This window comes from Hoplias malabaricus, chromosome Y, assembly GCF_029633855.1.
Source record: "Hoplias malabaricus isolate fHopMal1 chromosome Y, fHopMal1.hap1, whole genome shotgun sequence".
Taxonomy (NCBI): domain Eukaryota; kingdom Metazoa; phylum Chordata; class Actinopteri; order Characiformes; family Erythrinidae; genus Hoplias; species Hoplias malabaricus.
Genome location: NC_089820.1, coordinates 53057928 through 53077502, shown reverse-complemented (window position 1 = coordinate 53077502; position 19575 = coordinate 53057928). Strand labels below are relative to the sequence as shown.

The 19575-nt window shown below is 43.1% G+C and overlaps 1 protein-coding gene across 1 annotated transcript in view; it reads left to right on the top strand.

Moving 5' to 3' along the window:
- The window catches only part of LOC136678457 (neural-cadherin-like), a 176267-nt gene that overhangs the window by 7526 nt on the left and 149166 nt on the right, over positions 1–19575 (top strand). Inside the window, exons 3-4 of the mRNA XM_066656510.1 lie at positions 626–851; positions 7904–8108. Coding sequence (XP_066512607.1) covers positions 626–851; positions 7904–8108 — 431 coding nt within the window. The remainder of the gene's footprint in view (positions 1–625; positions 852–7903; positions 8109–19575) is intronic.

Genomic DNA, 19575 nt, shown 5'->3' with positions numbered 1-19575 from the left:
ATTAAAGAGTAAGAGCTATGTTTGAAAAGCCTTGTATATTCACCTTTTTAAGGTGGAACGGACCATTCAAGCTGGCAGATAACACCAATGTCTCACTAGGGTATGTAGATGTTGACATGATTTACAATTGGCTGTGTGTTTTAAACGGATAAATCCAGAAAGAAGAAGTGTTTCACAACAAGTTTTGTTTATAAAACCCAGTGATATCTTTAGCTTCACATATTTAAAGTATTTAAATAAGAAGCTGGTGAATAGTAGGGGACTAATGACAACAAAGACTCGTAAACTGACCCATTTAAGGTAGAATTTTTGAATATGTTTGAATATGAATTGTGAAGAAGTCTGCCTCCTAGCATTTACGATAATAACAGCATCCTCATCAAGTCTAAATATTTAAGGTGGATTAGACAGTAAATGCTTGTAAATGCAGGAAGATGGTGGCTTTTTCAGGTTTTCCCTTTTGCTTAAGTAGGTAGGTGACATGACATATGATTGGTTTGTGTGGAATAATAACAGCTGATTACATTTTCTTTTTTAACTTCAGAAGCTGGTGAATTACGTCAATAACAAGAGGTTGAGGAGGCAAATGTAAAACCTGACATCTTAAATCACTTATGTGTTTCAGGAGGAGATGGTCGGTTTGACGTGGACAGGAAGACTGGTCACGTGAGGACCACCGGTTTGCCCCTGCAGAGGGATAGAGAGTATTTACTGACTGTTGTGGCTGCTGACCGTTTAGGCAGTCGCAGTCCTCCTGCTATAGTGTCCGTGGTGGCAGGACCAAGAGCTCCACAGTTCACCAATGCCTCGTACACAATATCCATACCAGAAAACACACCAGAGGGACAGCCGTGAGTAAACCACACACACACACACACACACACACACACACACATACACACAATTTTAGCATTTACACTATGGATAAATATAAACATTTGTTTAATAACTCTTAATAATAAAATATGAGTAATTTACTTATGTTTGCTGTGCAGATTTGGTAGCGTAACAGTCCAATGTAATTATGCAAACTATGCAATACTCATATGTAACTTGGTTATTACTGTGCTTTGATAATCAAATGGTTGTTCAAGCTGTGGGCGGCACGATGACGCAGCAGGTAGTGTCACAGTCACACAGCTCCAGGGGCCTGGAGGTTGTGGGTTCGATTCCCGCTCCGGGTGACTGTCTGTGAGGAGTTGGTGTGTTCTCCCCGTGTCCGCATGGGTTTCCTCCGGTTTCCTCCCACAGTCCAAAAACACACGTTAGTAGGTGGATTGACGACTCAAAAGTGTCCATAGGTGTGAATGTGTGTGTGTGTGTGTTGCCCTGTGAAGGATTGTCGCCCCCTCCAGGGTGTTTGCCCGCCTTGCGCCCAATGATTCCAGGTAGGCTCTGGACCCTGCGACCCTGAATTGGATAAGGGTTACAGATAATGAATGAATGAATGTTCAAGCTGTAGTAAAAAAATTCATCATCTTAATCTTCATATCATATAGTCCGATGGTGTCTTCATGTATTGGCTCCTATGCACACATGGGTACCTGCATAAATATATACACACACACACAGAGATACTTGCATAACTCAACCCCATGCATAGTAAATCTCCCACGCTGGGTGAACTGCTATTGTTTACTCTGTCGCAGTCACAAATACACAAATACAGCATCGCCACAGTGGTCACATGATTGTTTGTGCACCCGTGTGTGCTCTTTCTCTGGTGCTTTCTCTCTGTGTCCTGGTCTCTCTCTATCTTTCTTTCTCTCGCTCTCTCTCTTTCTCTCTGTGACTCGCTGAAGCATGCAGTCAACGAGCGATGGATTACACGCAGAGCTCATTAGCTCGCCTGGTGTGTGTGTGCCTGTGTGTGGTTGTGTGTGATGAGGAGCATTAAACATGCATGACACATGCTAATTCAGTATTGTCGTTCTGGTCACACATTCTCTCGTGGGGCAGTGGCTTATTACCTGCTCTGGAGTGGAAATTGAGAAGCTCTACAATTTTTCCTTAGGTGAATTCATAATGTTTTTCAACAGGTTCTTTTTCTTTTTCTTCCTGAAATGGCAAATAGTCATTATCTTCCTTCTTGGTTTATGTTGTCTGCTTTAATTTTGGGTTTGGTTTCTTGTATACTCTCCATATCACCTCTGTGGGAGATTCTAGAAATGCATAAGAGCATCCCCCTGCACTACATGTTGATTTGTAGCTGTCTGTTGGAGGAATAAAGAGACCACCCACGCTGTCGGCTGATTTACAACAACCTGGAAGCCATTACCTTTGAAATGTGTCTTCTTACACTGCATTTATCAGAGTAAACGGTTTGCATTGGTGGATAAAATATCCATAGTTTTTAGCTCTCATATCAAATTTCTGCCAAAATTTCTGCCTCGGTGCTCATTTCTCAGGCACATTACATTACTATACATTTCACCATCACTTCTCAACCTCATCTCCCATTGCCTCCTTTAGAATGCAAAGGCCATGCAAAAATTGTCCATTTATAATGCACTGGCGTACCACTGCGGATCCCCCCCCAGGCAATCTGTACGTGGAAAATAATGGGCCTGCAGCAAATTAGTGGTCTGGTGACTTCTCTGTAATGAATGGCAACCTTTGATACAATTGTATCATTCACTGTACAGCTGTAACAGAGCTTTAGAAAATCGGAAGGTTTAAACCTGGGAAAGCCATAGCCAACCCATCATTAATGTCGTTTCCACGCAGTTGAAGGTGTTAATTATTCAGGATATATTTCTTAGAAGAATGGAAAAATGGACGACCCCTAAAAAATATGCAAAACTTGGAAGACCACAATCAGCTTCCTCCTGAGAAAAACGGCATCTAAAGCTGTCATCTTTGAGAGATAGAGGAAAATTAAGCTCCACTTTTAAGATCTGAAATAATCCAGAATGTTTCTGTCCATCATTTTTTTCCGAAAATACAGTTCAGTGCCAAAACTCTGAATATCAAACTTACAGAGTCATCCACCACTAAGAAGGACTCTCTGGATTCCATTTACCATAATCCTTCTGACTTGCATGTCCTAGTCTCATGCCCTCCCTCATCCAATCACAGTCAATTCCTTCATATCCCTTCCCCTGATACTGATTCCATACACCTGTGAGTGATTACCTGCCCTGAATGTAAACCCCTCAGGGTGTGAGGTTCATTGTGAAGTACTGTCACTGTTCTTGTTATTGCCAGTTTTCCCTTTATGCCCTGCCCTTCTGGTTAGTTTGCTTGTTTCTCTGTGTTTTAAGTTTTTGACTTTGGTTTGTTCTTGACTACTTTTGTCTCACTCATTTGCCTGCACCTCTTAATCTCGGTTTGTCCTTGGCTGTATTTCTTCTCTGATTTATTACTTTCCTGTTGACATCAAAGAGCTATTTCATATCTGTGAGCATCTGGTCTGTCACAGCCACGTGACACTGAAAGGATGTGATGATTTCCGGAACTGAACCTTGACATCTGAGATGTGGTTGTAGGTTTTTATCCTGATAATCACACGACTCGACTCGGCACGGCTCATCTTGCGTAAAGTTTGTAGCTTTTCCATTGGCACAGCTTCCCCGCGAAATAGGGCCAGTGACGTTGCAAAACCCTGTATCTAATGGAAATTTGAGGGCTTTGAAAACCGCAACAATGGCGGCGGTAAAGTTAGCTGCTGTTTACTCATTCTGTATTCGTGTGTTTTTGTTGTTTTTTGGACTGAACAAGGCTCCGTGCCCCGGTTCTCACAGGTCAGTTTTCCTTGTTGCACATGCAGCTTTCTCTGGACATCTTCATTGGCCATCGACCCGAGGAGCATATAAATCTCTTCAAAACACCTCGAGGTAAAGTTACGTGCTGCTGTTGCGAGTCGCATAAAAAGAAATGTGAAAGCTGTTGTAAATGAAAAGATTTTACAAGCGATGAACTTGTGCTTGATTTTAATGAGCACTGCGTTTAGTGGTGATTGACATGCCTCTCTGGCCAATCAGTGCTCTGCAGGGATTACACATCACCCTAGGTAGGGATCTACTCCCCACATGAGCAGGGACTTAGACAAAGTACCTGGCTTGACAAGTGGATAAGACAAGCCGAGCTGAGTCGAGTAGAGTCATGTAGGTTCCATGCAGTGGAAAGGTGCCATAAGACTGAGCTTTTGAGCTTGGTGTGAGCAATAGTATGTGAACCTTTTCAATCAGTGGGGTGACAATCAGGTGCAGGCCCCATTTTTATTTACAGAACATGTATCTGTCAAAGTCTGATCTTTACACCTCATTTGTGGAAGCTCTCTGAGGACCTGAGAAGAAGAGTTATTGATGCTCGTTAAGCGGGAAAAGGTTACAAAAACATCTCTAAAAGGTTTGGACTCAGTCAACATTCAGACAGATTTTGTACAACTGCAGGAAATTCAACACCATTACTAACCTGCACAGGAATAGTCGACTAAAAGAAATTCAAAGAGGGCACAAAGGAACCCAAGGTAACTTCTATGCAGCTAAAGACCTTTCGCACAATGGCTGACGGTAATGTTTATGAGTACGCCTTCAAAACAACACAACAAAAGTGTCCAAGGCAGGGTGGAAAGGAAAACACCACTCTCCAAAAGCAACATTGGTTTCCATCTACAGTTTGCTAAGGATCCGATAGACAAGCCGGAGGGCTATTGGAACAAAGTTCTGCTGTAAATGATGAGCATAATGTTTGAATAATGGAAAGCAGTGCATTCCAGCACTTTAAAAAAAAAAAAAACATCTCGCCTGTGAAACACGATGGTGGATTTATCCGGGTTTGGGCCTGTATTACTGCACCTGGGGCAGGGTGGCTTGCCTTCGTTAATGGAATGATGAATTTGGAATTAAACCAGCAAAATCTATAGGAAAAGTAATATCAGGACATCTGTCAAGGAGCTGGACTTCAAAAGAATGTGTGTCATACAGCAAGATGCGGCTAAGCACGCAAGTCGAGAAGAATGGCCAAGTCAATCTCCTGACTTAAAATCAATAGAAATATTGTGGAAGGACCTGCAGCAATCAGTTCATGGGAGGTAACCCACCAACATTACAGGGCTGATGCTGTTTTGTATTTTTGTGGATAAAGTTCATCAACAATTACCAGAAATGTTTCGCTGCAGTTATTGCTGCACAAGGAGGTGACACCACATACTGAAACAAACAAAGCCATACTTTTGCCACTCACAGATATGAAACGCTGGATCATTTTCCTCCAGATAAATGACCAAATCTAATATTTATGTCACATTTTTTATACGGTTGTCATTATCTTCTTTTAGGGCTTATGTGAAAATCGAAATTTATTGTATGTAAAAATATACAGTAGAACCCCGGAAGTCGATGGTAATCTGTTCCGGAACTTGCGTCGACAACTGATGTGGTCAAGTTCCGAATCGAATTTCCCCATAAGAAATAACTGAAAACGGATTAAGTGGTTCTTGTTACGAATTCACGGATGGCGGACTGATGGAGGCGGACGCAAACGCTAAAACACAGTGATTTTATTAACGAAAGAACAAAACAAACATAAACAAACTTGAGGGCAAACACAATGACTGAATAAATGAAAGGACTCGAAACAACAACATTAAATGAGGAAACGAAAACAAGGAAAAACGGACTAGGAATATAGAACCCGACTAGGAAATGGAACAACACAAAACAACACGACTTGGAATAGGATCACACAAAACAAAACAATGACCGATACCAGGAAGTGACACAAGGGGACTTAAATACATCAACAGACGAGACACACCTGAAACGGATAACGAGGGTAAAGGACAAGGAGGCGGAACAAAGGTGGGACATGGGCGGAGACAAGACAACAATAACAGACAGAACCATGTGCAGAGAGAGCACATGGTGAGGAAAACAGGCATGACAGGATGAGGGCGTGACAGTTCTCGACCATCAATTTTTTACCATATATTTCCCTATTTCCCTACAAAAATGATCAACAATTACACTCTTAGGTAAGTAATACTGCTAAACAAAAGACACAAAACATGTAAAATACGCAAAAACTTGGAGCACAACCTCAAAAAGCTTCCAATCTTGCGGAAAGACGCTGTAAACTGATGCCAAGTAGCATCAGTTAAGCTCAAGTTTGTTTACAAAAGCCGCGTGGGTCGGGTCGGGTTCCGAGTTTTAAGGTCGAAAAAGACAAAATTCTCTCGACATTTGACGTTGACTTCCGATTATGTCGACTTCAGACATGGTCGACTTCCGGGGTTCCACTGTACAACATTATCAAGGGTTTACAAACGTTTAAGACCCACTGTAAGTATAACCCATTCATAGAAGTGTAAACAGTCATCCCTTCTACTTTTTGTTCTCTTTCTCCCTCCATCACCTTCCCTCTGTCAGTGAGTGATGAGCAGTGTGTGGATGGTAGCTGATCAGACTGTGGAGATCCTTCATCACCAGCCTGCTGTCTCTCGCAGCTCCTGCTGCACGCTGCACACTGTGATTGGCTCAGACAATAATCTAATGAAGGAAACGCTGCTTGTGGACTGCAGTCATGCCCACAGGCCTTCAGTGATTAAGACAGAGTGTCCACAGCCAAGGCTAGTCTTCGGAAATCGGCCTTCTCTTGGGCTCACGTACCATGCTGGGGTGTGTTTGTGTGTGTGTGTCAGTGTGTGTGTGTGTGGTGTTTGCACACTTTTTTGGAGGTAAAACTCATGGTTGTTAGCCTTAGAAAAGTCTGGCACATATTGTTGCTGAAATAAAACAACCAATGTTTGTTTATCAGAATTTAGAATATTTAAGTGCCCTTTACATTAGGAATGGGCCAAAATGAATGTTCCAAAGTAACTTCATCATAAATAATGATTGCATTTCCTAACATCAATAATTGTAAGTTTTTTTTTTTTTTTTTTTTTTTGTTAAACCTCATCTTACATTTATTTTTTTATCACCAACATTTAATTTCCAGAGTAAGAAGAGTAAAAAAAAAGAATAGTGTCGCAGTCACACAGCTCCAGGGACCTGGAGGTTGTGGGTTCAAGTCCCGCTCCGGGTGACTGTCTGTGCGGAGTTGGTGTGTTCTCCCTGTGTCTGCGTGGGTTTCCTCCGGGTGACTGTCTGTGAGGAGTTTGGTGTGTTCTCCCTGTGTCTGCGTGGGTTTCCGCCGGGTGACTGTCTGTGAGGAGTTTGGTGTGTTCTCCTTGTGTCTGCGTGGGTTTCCTCCGGGTGACTGTCTGTGAGGAGTTTGGTGTGTTCTCCCTGTGTCTGCGTGGGTTTCCTCCGGGTGCTCTGGTTTCCGCCCGGATTGGATTGGCGACTCAAAAGTGTCTGTAGGTGTGAGTGTGTGAGTGAAAGTGTGAGTGTGGGTCTCCCTGTGAAGGACTGGCGCCCCCTCCAGGGTGTATTCCCGCCTTGCACCCAATGATTCCGGGTTGGCTCCAGACCCACCGAGACCCTGAAGTGGATAAGTGCTTACAGACAGTGAATGAATGAATGAACAATATACAGGGCATTGGATATACAGTATGAGACCTGATGTATGACACCCACTTCATAATACTGATAAATATACTGATATCACAAAATAATAAAGTGCATGCCTGTGAGAGTATGAGAGACATGTCGAACACTGTGGGATCTGTGGATCTCTACACTTCTGTCTCTGCTGCTCGAAGCACTGCAGCATCACAGTGACATTTTTATGCTCAATGTGCTTTTGTTATTGAAGAGATGTTCTTTTATGCAAAGGCAGAAGGCATCAACTTGATTTTATAAGACAGCGTATACTTTCATCTCACCAGGCTGTTCCTTTGACCCCCGCATCCAGTTTACTCTCTCTCTCTCTCTCTCTCTCTCTCTCTCTCTCTCTCTCTCTCTCTCTCTCTCTCTCTCTCTCTATCTATCTCTCTCTCTCTCTGTCCATACCACAGGTTCCTAGTCACTCCAGCTCTGTCCTTCCAGAAGCAGCCCATCACCTACAGCCTACTGATTAACCCCAGCAGTCTATTCAGCATCCAGCAGGAGACTGGGGAGATCAGCCTGACCCGGAGCATCGACTATGAGACTGACCAGCACCGTTACCTGCTGCTGGTCAGGGCAAGTGAGAACAAGGACAGCCTCAGCAGCGCCGCAGAGGTAAGGGTTTGAGGTCAGACGAGGCCATTCTGGAATGAACAGCACCTCACTGTCCATTCTCTCACATCCACTGACCACAAAATAGCACTTTGTATTTCTACAATTACAGACTGGAGTCAAACCGAGGCTCTGCATTCTTTCTTTGCCCACTTTCACCCTGTTGTTTAATGGTCAGGACCCCACATGGTAACCACAATATGATTTGGGGGGCATATCATTTTCTGCGCTGCAGTGACACTGATCTAGTTTGTTGGTCAACAATGTAAGAGACAGTAGCTCATCTGCACAGTGTTGGTCCTCCTGTACAGGATCTTTGTGTTGGTGGACTATTCTCAGTTCAGCAGTGAAACTGAGGGGTTTAAAAAACTCAAGCAGCATCGCTGTGTCTGATCCACTCATACCAGCGCAACACAGAACCAGCGCTGTGAATGATGCACCACCCAAATCATACCTGCTCTGTGGGGGTCCAGACCAGGGGAAAACAAAGCAAAGCAACAGATGGGCTACACTATGTAATTGTAGAACTATGAAGTTCTACTGTATGGTCAGTGGAGCCAAGAAAATAAACAGTGGTTTCAGAGAATAATAACATTAATGAAAGAATCACATGGTGGACTAAAAGGAATTTAAACCTGGCGGCTCTAAGGCTACTGTAAAGCAGAGAATTCCTCATATTCTGGGGCTTTCATTTATTTATTTATTTATTTATTTACTTATTAGGTTATTTTTTACAATGCAGTCACACTATGCCCAGGAAATTACAGTTTAAATATGCCCCACTCTCTTACAACATGCAAGTCCACTCTACTGCCATTTTTTATATGTCTAGTCTAATTTGTTTTTGTTTGCTTCAGCGATTGACGTGTAAATTTCACTCAGATCTAGTCACACTGCCTCACTTTTGTACTGAAATGAAATCTACATTTAAAACCATAGGCTTCTGTGATGTTTTGATCATTTTTGACCTTGTAATTAGGGCGGCAGGGTGGTGCAGTCACACAGCTCCAGGGACCTGGAGGTTGTGGGTTCGAGTCCCGCTCCGGGTGACTGTCTGTGAGGAGTCTGATGTGTTCTCCCTGTGTCTGTGTGGGTTTCCTCCGGGTGACTGTCTGTGAGGAGTTTGGTGTGTTCTCCCAGTGTCTGTGTAGGTTTCCTCCAGGTGACTGTCTGTGAGGGGTGTGGTGTGTTCTCCCTGTGTCTGCGTGGGTTTCCTCCGGGTGACTGTCTGTGAGGAGTGTGGTGTGTTCTCCCTGTGTCTGTGTGGGTTTCCTCCAGGTGACTGTCTGTGAGGAGTTTGATGTGTTCTCCCTGTGTCTGTGTGGGTTTCCTCCGGGTGACTGTCTGTGAGGAGTTTGGTGTGTTCTCCCAGTGTCTGTGTAGGTTTCCTCCAGGTGACTGTCTGTGAGGGGTGTGGTGTGTTCTCCCTGTGTCTGCGTGGGTTTCCTCCGGGTGACTGTCTGTGAGGAGTGTGGTGTGTTCTCCCTGTGTCTGCGTGGGTTTCCTCCGGGTGACTGTGAGGAGTTGGTGGGTTCTCCCTATGTCCAGGTGGATTGGCAACTCAAAAGGTTCCATAGGTTTCTGTGTGAGTGTGTGTGTGTGTGTTTGTGTGTGTCACCCTGTGAAGGACTGGCGCCGCCTCCAGGGTGTTTTTCTGCCTTGCGCCCAGTGAATCCGTGTAGGCTCCGGACCCACAGTGACCCTGGATAAGTGGTTACAGACAATGAATGAATAAATGACCTTGTAATTACTCCTCAACAGTAAACTTTGTTAAAATCAACAACAACAATCTGGCTATTGGCACTGTCACATGTTAACGTGCTGAAGAACGTAATCAGGAGAGAAAGGAAGGAAGAACAAGGGCTGATGTTCTAAAATAGGTACATGATGAAGCTGAGTGTGGTTTGGGTGGAGGGTGGCTCATTCATCATGCCATGTTTACATGGAGCAGCAGTGTCACGTCTGGTGTGAATTCAGGGTCAGACATCTGTGCCATTCTGAAGCTTGCTGACTAGCAGCTGGTTAACAAGATATGAGGTGCTCCAATCATGGCTTTAAATGGTTTTCTCCCTGATGGCTTAACCTTGCTCATTCAATGTGTTTGAAAGCTTCAGCTTTTCCCGAACGTAATTACGACTCTCTCGCGACTTTACACCATGTCAATCGATAGTTATCACCATTTAAAGAAAAATGAGGAGGAAAAAAAACATTCCCACCTTCTCTTCCAGTGAATACAAACTCACTACTTCATTTTTCTACTTGGCTTCCGCGGTTTCAAGTTTCGTACCACCCTGAACATTTTGATGTATCACTCATTGTGATGGACAATGTCAATAGATAGACATCACACTTCAAATGAATTCTTCCAGCCCAAAGCACTCACAATGCTTTTAAACCTGCTGCAATGTGTTTGATGGCTCATTTCCCCTCAATACATTTATAGATTTTTTTTTCCTTGCCATTCAACCTCTAAGAGATTATATCGCTGAGAGATAGAGCATCTTTCAAATACATTCGCATGATTCAATGAAGTCAGTAATCATTTTTTCAAACTTACAGGGCTGTGCAGAATTCTGAGACCACACTTCATTTGTTCCACATCGAGTTAAACAGCCACTGACTGCAAACTTACTTTTACATATCATTCATTCATTAATTGTCTGTAACCACTTCAGTTCAGGGTTGCGGTGGGTCCGGAGCCTACCTGGAATCATTGGGCGCAAGGAAGGCACCAGTCCTTCACAGGGCGACACACACACATATTCACACCTACGGACGCTTTAGTGTCGCCAATCCACATACCAATGTTTTTGGAATGTTGGAGGAAACTGAAGCACCCGGAGGAAACCCATGCAGACACAGGGAGAACACACCACACTCCTCACAGACAGTCACCCGGTGGAAACCTACGCAGACACTGGGAGAACACACCAAACCCCTCACAGTCACCCGGAGGAAACCCACGTGGACACTGGGAGAACACACCAAACTCCTCACAGACAGTCACCCGGAGGAAACCCACGTGGGAGAACACACCACACTCCTCACAGACAGTCACCCGGAGGAAACCCATGCAGACACAGGGAGAACACACCACACTCCTCACCGACAGTCACCCGGTGGAAACCCACGCAGACACTGGGAGAACACACCAAACCCCTCACAGTCACCCGGAGGAAACCCACGTGGACACTGGGAGAACACACCAAACTCCTCACCGACAGTCACCCGGAGGAAACCCACGTGGACACTAGGAGAACACACCACACTCCTCACAGACAGTCACCTGGAGGAAACCCACGTGGACACTGGGAGAACACACCAAACTCCTCACAGACAATCACCCAGAGCGGAACTCGAACCCCCAACGCCAGGTCCCTAGAGCTGTATGACTGCAACACTACCTGCTGCACCACCATTTAGATATCATGACAAAAGTATTATTAACACACAGTCACATAAAGAGCTATAAACAGAATACCGTAAATCAGAAGAAGATAGTGTCTTTACTTTGTGACTCGAAATACCATTGTAATCAGGCATTCTTGTATCCACAACTGTTGAGTTTACATCTTTCCTTTATGGTGCAATAAATAGGAGTTATTCAAAGGTCCAATATTTCATGATGTCACATGTCAAATACAAAACACATTAAAAAGTCATTACTCAAGAATGCCTGGCAGTTCTTGTCCAATTACGACACGTTTCATGAATCCTCACTGTCAGGGTTTGTCGATAATGAGTTTAATAGCTGTGTTTTAAGTGTACAGTAATTAAACCTAAAAGTGAATCTATGGTCCCTAAATGTCACCTAGCCTACAACATAATTAGGATGTATGGCTTGAGTGTATTCTTGATGTTTCCGCCTTGGTGCCAAGTATTGTCACCGGGCCCAAATGGACGGCTGAATTAGAGTGCTGCGCTGCCGAAAAGTGCGAGAGCGAAGATTTATTTTAAGTCCTAGGCTGATGGCCTCTCCCATGCCTCTCACAATAACATGACCCTTGAGGATCCAATCTCGCTGTGTCGAGGCGTGATCTGTGCTGCTCAGTGATCCATAGATCTTGCCTGGCCTGAGGCAAGGCAGCCGAGTGCAGAGCTATGTCACAAAACAATGGCGTGTCACGATGTACTTGGCTGAAAGAAAGAGAGAGAGAGAGAGAGAGAGAGAGAGAGAGAGAGAGAGAGAGAGAGAGAGAGAGAGACCCAACAAGTGCAGTAAGGCACACAGCCAAAAGACTGACAGCTGCTCCTCTGATCTGTCTGTTCTTGTGAAGTCAAGTCTGGGGGAAAGTGCGAGAGAAAAGGGGAAAGTTTAATTCCCATCTACCTAAGCCCCATACCTAAACCTTAGTGTCACCCTGCTTGCCCTGCTCTCTCTCCTCAGTTCATCAGTTCATCAGGCCTCAAGCCATGTTTCCATCTTCGCTGTTTACAAAAAAACAACGGACACTCTCTGGACAAAACAAAGCAGAGCACATTCTCAGCACTGCCCTGGGCCAAACGCAGTTTTCCCCACTCTATATTTGTAACATCACATCCAATAGTCAACAACAGAGAAAGCAATGATGATGGACTTGATGGTAGACTATTAGGGAGACCTGATGTCCCATTTCCAAAGACATTTAGAAGGGTCCATTCTTCAGAAAAGTTATTACAGATCTAAGCAAAGGAGCCATCAAGATTTTTTTTAGTATTCATTATTTGTACATTTTTACCCCGGTATTATTCTGCATTATTTCTAGAAGAATCAAATAACGGTGCAGTCAGTGGCAGATGCTGGTCTTTCAAGGAGGGGGAGCTCAATTTCGGCCTACATCATAAAATGTGTCGGTTTATTTATACGTAAATTCTACCCTCCGTTCCTTTTCAAGAAAATGATCTTTGACCCTGTCGTACCAACAAGGCGTCTTTTCCAGGGACTTGACTAGTGTCCTCTCAATGGCCAGCAGAGCTAGGCTGCTTAAACGGCCTTGGCCCATGTGAAGTGTGTCCGCCTGTGCTCCCAGAGATCTTTACACCAAAGGATCGCTGATTCGCTCATTTCGCTGTCCATCAAAAAGGGATTCAGCCTCAGACAGATTATCCAATCATCATGCAGAAGCTGAGCGTCCGGGCCAGCCGAGGCCAGTCCACTGCCCCATAGACCCCCAGAGACGCTGAGCGTCCCAGGGGCGGGACAAAGCCCAGCATTTATCCAATGACTCGTCTCGTTTCGCTGCACTTTGCTGCTTCGCTATTGAACTCTGTTTAAAGCACCGTGAAGCTGCGGGAATGATTGAGAGGAAAGTCGCGTCTTTACCAGTGATAAGAAGCTGATTCTGAACAAAAGTTGAGCGCGTTGTAGCGCATATTTATTCAATGACATGTACACATAACAGAATATATTTGATCACTTATTTTTTTTACATTTTAGGGGAAGCTGAGCTTCCCTTGCAGTCTTAGAGCAATCGCCACTGGGTGCAGTGTCTAAAGGGGCTGAAAAAAACTAGATATTAACGGTGGGTGAATAGATGGTCCTGGGTTCAGTCCTCTCAGAAGGTCACTTTTATCCAAAACAACATGTTGGTACACTCTCAGAAACAAAGATACAGGAGAGGTACATTACTGGTCACTAAATGTACAAACGTTGTTGATGTAACTTTAAAGGTACAACAGTTTTTAAAAGTCCAGTTTTGTTTCTTAAAGGTGCATTACTTTCTGTTCTCCAGAAGGAGAGGAGAATAATGTACAAGATAATGTAAGTCCTGGAGATGAAGGGGGGGGGGGGGGGGGGGCGGTGAAATCCACACAGTGTAAACATCTCTTAATTAGAATTGTCCTGAGTAAACTGCTCGTGAAGAAAGGCGAGGTTCTAGTGGTGACCCAGTCACATTTCACTGTCATGCAGTTTACCTGCAAAGCACAATGACAGATAGATTGTTTACATGATTTAAGCCCCATTCGGATGGGATTAGTTTTACACGGGGAGCTGGGGTAATGTGATTTTTCCACAGGAAATCAGTAATGTTTATGGTGGATTCGCACCGGATAAGAAATTGCAGTGAAAATAACAGAGAGGGGAGGAGCTACTCGATTCACGCATTGCTGTCACATAGTGTGGATCAGACACAGCAGAGCTACTGGAGTTTTTAGACTGTCGCAACTGTTCTGAGATCAGCCTTCCCACTAAAAGCAAACTGATAACAGACGAGAAGGTGGCAAAAACACTTTACTTATACTTCACACAGTTATTACTGATATTATAAATGGTAACATTCATAAGACGTGTGGAGGCTACTGGTCACCTACAGGTCGTTTTGTGGATTTGCGTGTGGTGTGTCGTTCAGCCACTGAGCTTTTGCTTAAACCGTGTATTTCATCACTAAACGCCTCCTTCATCTCATTTCAATTCGGACGGGATTAATATAACCTTGGGTCATTTTTCGGCTTGTTACAGTAGGTAAAAGGCTCAGGAATCACTCTGGAAAAATGACTGAAATGACTGAAATCAGACGAGATTAAAACTACTGAGATACTCAGGTAATAATTACTTGACCCCCATGTCCACAGGTAAAACTAATCCAGTTTGAATAGGGCTATGGACTGGCATCGAAACACACTGCCAAAGCCTTTACTCAAAACAAGAGCAAACATCCACCAAGCAGTTGTTGGACTGCAGGTATTATTCTTTCATTCTTTCGGAGTTCAGTGCTTGATGAGCTGCTTTATAGGTGGTCTCCTGTGTTTGGGCCTGTGGTCCGAAGTGAAGTTTCACTGAGCCGGAGGTTACCTGAGCTGGTGCTGATGTGGACAGGTTCTGTACGCCCAGACTTTATAAGAGCTGACGGACTCTCTCCTCGAATTCATACAGTCTTTCTTCATCACTTGCCCATCCACAAAAAAAAAAACCAACCCTCTTTCTCTTATTACCACGGGGAGCAGAGAGCAGCTTGAAGCCGTGCTCTTTCCTCCCATATCCTTTCAAAGGTACTTTTTGCTGTTTGATTTAGAGTTATGGGCCTTGTTAGAGAGAGAAATAGGAGTAATGCTTCAGACAGTGATCTGTCATTGGATGTTTGACCGCTTCTGCAGGAGCTCGGTCTATTTTGATCTCTCCAGTTTTGAAAGTTACTTAGCAACTGCCGGGGAGCTTTAGACACAAGGAAGGATTCTTTCTCTCTCTGTCTCTCTCTCTTTATCTCTCTCTCTATCTCTCTCTCTCTCTCTCTCTCTCTCTCTCTCTCTCTCTCTTACTCTCTTCTCTCTCTCTCTCTCTCTCTCTCTCTCTCTCTCTCTCTTACTCTCTTTCTCTCTGTCTCTCTCTCTCTCTCTCTCTCTATTTCTCTCTCTCTCTCTCTCTCTCTCTCTCACTCTCTCTCTATTTCTTTCTTTCTCTCTCTCTGTTTCTCTCTCTCTCTTTCTCTCTCTCTCTCTTTATTTCTCTCTCTCACACACTCTCTTTTTCACTCTTTCTCTCTCTCTGTCTCTCTCTCTTTAACTCTCTCACTCTCTCTCTCTCTCTCTCTCACTCTCTCTCTATTTCTTTCTTTCTCTCTCTCTGTTTCTTTCTCTCTCTCTTTCTCTCTCTCTCTCACTTTCTCTCTCTCACTCTCTCTCTCTCTCTCTCTCTCTCTCTTTCTCTCTCTCTTTCACTTTCTATTTCACTTTCTCTCACTCTCTTTCACTTTCTCTCCCTCTCTTTCACTTTCTCTCCCTCTCTTTCACTCTCTCCCTCTCATTCATTTGCTCTTTCTCTCCCCTCCTCTCCCTTACTCTTTCCCCCACACCTTATCTCTCTCTCTCTCCTCTCTCTCTCTCCATCGACTCATCCTTCCATCCTCCTGTCTCCCTCTCTCACTCTCTCTACCTCCCTTTTTCTCTCCTCCTCCCTCCTTATCTCTCTCACCCTCTTGCCCTCCTTATCTCTCTCTCAAAATCCATCCAAGCCCTACACCTCTATCTCTCTTTCTCCTAGCCTTCCCTCCCTCCCTCCCCCATTCAAAACATGTGCATTTTAAAAAAGTCTCCATACGTAGTCTTGACGATGTCTATTTTAATACTCGGTTGTTCTCAATCAGTCTTATCCCTGTCCTTTTCTGCAGGATAAAAGAGCAAACGTCTTTAGAGCCGTAGTATCTTTTAATGAAAAAGATGAAAAACCACCCAAAGCCTGGTTTCACGTTGATTAACCGGTTTAATTTTGTGGATAAACACCTATGACGAAATGTCGTAAACAAGTAATCGCCTTTATGTCTCTGTAGTTTCTTTTAGACAGAGATATGATCCGTTAATAAAATCAAAGGAGAATTGTCCTGAAATATTCCAATGCTAGAAAAGATGCCTGTAATCTCCCACACACACCTCATTTTGAATTCTCAGATCTCCACACACTCTCACACACAGCTCAGATTTGGTAAGTTAAAGTAACATTAAAGTGACCTCTAAAATCATGGTTCATTTTAATCAGCACCTCTGACAATACAGGGAAACTTTGTAGTTCTACAATTAGAAACTGTAGTCCCGCCATTGCTCTGCATCCCTCATTAGCTCCTTTTCACCCAGGAAGGACTCTCACAGGACCACGAGGAGCATTTAGGTGACGAATGTGGTGGTGTGTTAGGGCTGGGTGGATCCCTAACAGCGATCTCGCCCGAGTTAGGAACACCAGTCTCTCAGATTGAAAGCAGTGGTGTCACTCACACAAGTGTTTAGCACAATGTCCCGTTGACTGAGCGCTATGGATCTGAAAAGACAAGTATCTGTCAGGAACCTGATAATGAGAAAAGGTTAGAAAAGGCATAAAAATACTATACTTGAGCATCTCTGAGTGTTTGAAGGAATAAATTAGACTCTATTAAACATTCTGACATTTTTGAGATTTTGGTTTTGCACTGAACTTCTTCAAAGTAACGTTCATTGCAACTGACCAAATACCATCAATTTGTTCTATGAGAGGGTTTCTTCAAACCTGCTTTTACGACTCACTCGGGGGTCTCTTCATGGTCCCAGAGGTGTAAAGAAAGCTGTTCTACAACAGATACACCAGTGAAAACCGATGTGCAGTTCTCTTGGCGCGGTGGTGGATGAAAGTGTTGTTGGACGTATTGTGTGCAGAACCTCCACCCAATCATCATTCCTCATTAAACTCGACATTCACCCATTTCTGAAGCTGCAGGACACAGAAATCAAAGTGAAACTAAAATGAACATTGCTGCTGGGTCCTGCTTTGTATTTGTTTAACATAAAAGGTTTCATTTATATGGCTTTACACTGACTGTGATTTAGAAACAGATTGGTGGGTTTTGGCGGATTGACTGTAAATCTGTTTTGGTACAACTTTAGAATAGTTCTACACTTATAAAGGTATATAAATCATGTCAGATCTGTTTATTAATGGTAATTAAATATGCTGCTAAAGCATCAAAACTCAACAGTGTCATCATTTGCCAAATAGTGAACCGTCATCCATCTACACTGTTAAACCCCAGATCTTGCCAGATACTGACCTTACATTGTCTTTCATCAGTTGACATTGAGCCTATCAGCTTTATTGCATTGTTGTTAACACGTTTAACCATTTAACCACCACATTTAATGACCTGCCACCAACAGAGTGTTTACCTTAACATGTGAAAGGTCTTAGCATATTCTTTACCTTGACTTTTTCTTTGTTTTCTGTATGACAAATAAAAAGAGGTCACCGTTGCCTTTCTATTTTGTGTGATATTAAATGTGTTTACAATATAATTCATAAACATGTAATAAACGTTTTTTTTTTTTTTTTTTTTTTTTTTTTTTTTTGCATTAATAACCCTTTTTAAATGTAGTCTTATTTTAAAGTGGACCCTGTCTCTCATCTGAAGATTCTTTCCTGAATAAGTGGCTCATATGTCCCTGTGATTTTCTCCCACAGAATCATTTTGACTGATATATGCTTTTTTATGTCTAAATAACTCTTTTTTTTATGTGTAGAAGTTTCAATGGCTATTGCAACCCCATTAAAACAAGGCTAATGTCAGTTGCGGACCGGTCTACATACATATGCACAACAGACGTTGCTCCTGTAGACCTACAACAGCAGATTTCAGCAGCTCCCCCTTGTAAACCTCTTTCAAGTTAGTTTTAGGGGAAGTTTTTCATCATAAAAATTGTTGCGCTTTGTAAAAGTTCAGAACTGACTTCAGAACTAATTCTAACACAGATCCAGTGGGGTATATTTCTTTCCTTGTTGAGCTTAGTGGATTTTTCATAAACTTCTCTGTAAGTTGAGCTTATTAAGGTGATTTGTTACTAAATGAATTCAGCTCAAAATAAATTAATCAGGGCGATATTAAAGGGCCTATGTACACTCAGCTGTCGAGTTTAATACAGAGATGTCTTTACATATTATGTGCGATGTTTAAAGAAATTCTTAGTGGGTGTAAACCTTAGTTTAAACTGTCATGCACTTATGGATTGATTTTAGATTCAGTGAAATATGTGTGAAGCTTAAATAGAAACTGGATATAAAACCAAGGATAGGGAGCATTAATAGCATTAATATTAACACTACAGTGCTGGAAAATCCTCATGATGCTGGTGCAAGTGGAGGAGGCGAAAATAGAGCTATGCAGCATGAAATGGGGATAGAGAGAGAGAGAGAGAAGAGAGAGAGAGAGAGAGAGAGAGAGAGAGAGAGAGAGAGATGTTGCTAGAGATCAAAGGGTGAAAATTAAGTGATTTTATGTTTTGTCCTAAAAAGGCGAATCTTTGTGCGAGGTCAGTGGGGTGGCTGAGCTTGGCAGGGTCGGCAGTGAAAGGGCAATCTAAGCAAAGCAGCTTTACTGTGTGTGGTAAGCACTCGGGACAATTACTGCTGAATCCTTCCTCTGTGCTCCATCAGCCCCTATCCCCAGCACAATCACAGCCATTCACCACAACTTCATAATGTGCTCCCACTGCACCCTTTAGCTTTTAATTCTGTATTTTCATTTCTTTTTTATCCACTATTCATTGGCACGGATCATGTGGGTCCTGTCTTAAATCTCAGTGTGTGCATCACTGACCAAAGACTTTGGCCTTTTGCTTTGTCCACTGTAGTCTTTTATCTGCTTTCATCTTTAGTCTCTCTCTCTCTCTCTCTCTCTCTCTCTCTCTCTCTCTCTCTCTTTCTGTGTATCTCTATCTCTCTCTGTGTCCCTCTGTCTCTCCTTTTCATGAGCCAGATGTAAAAGAATGAAATATGCAATGTATTCAGTTTACTAAACCCTCAGTTTACTATGCAAATTTCATGCATCCCCACCTCTCATCTGTTAGTTTTAAGACACAGGTGTTGTAAGAGAAGGAATATAAATTACAGATATAGAAACTTTTTTAATTATTTGTTTTTGTTTGTTTTGTTTAGTTTTTTTTTTTACACTGGCTAAGACAGTAAAGTTTATGAAACAATAACATGGACTACCCACACATACATATACTTCCCAGCAAGATGTTTTTCACCACATCTTGT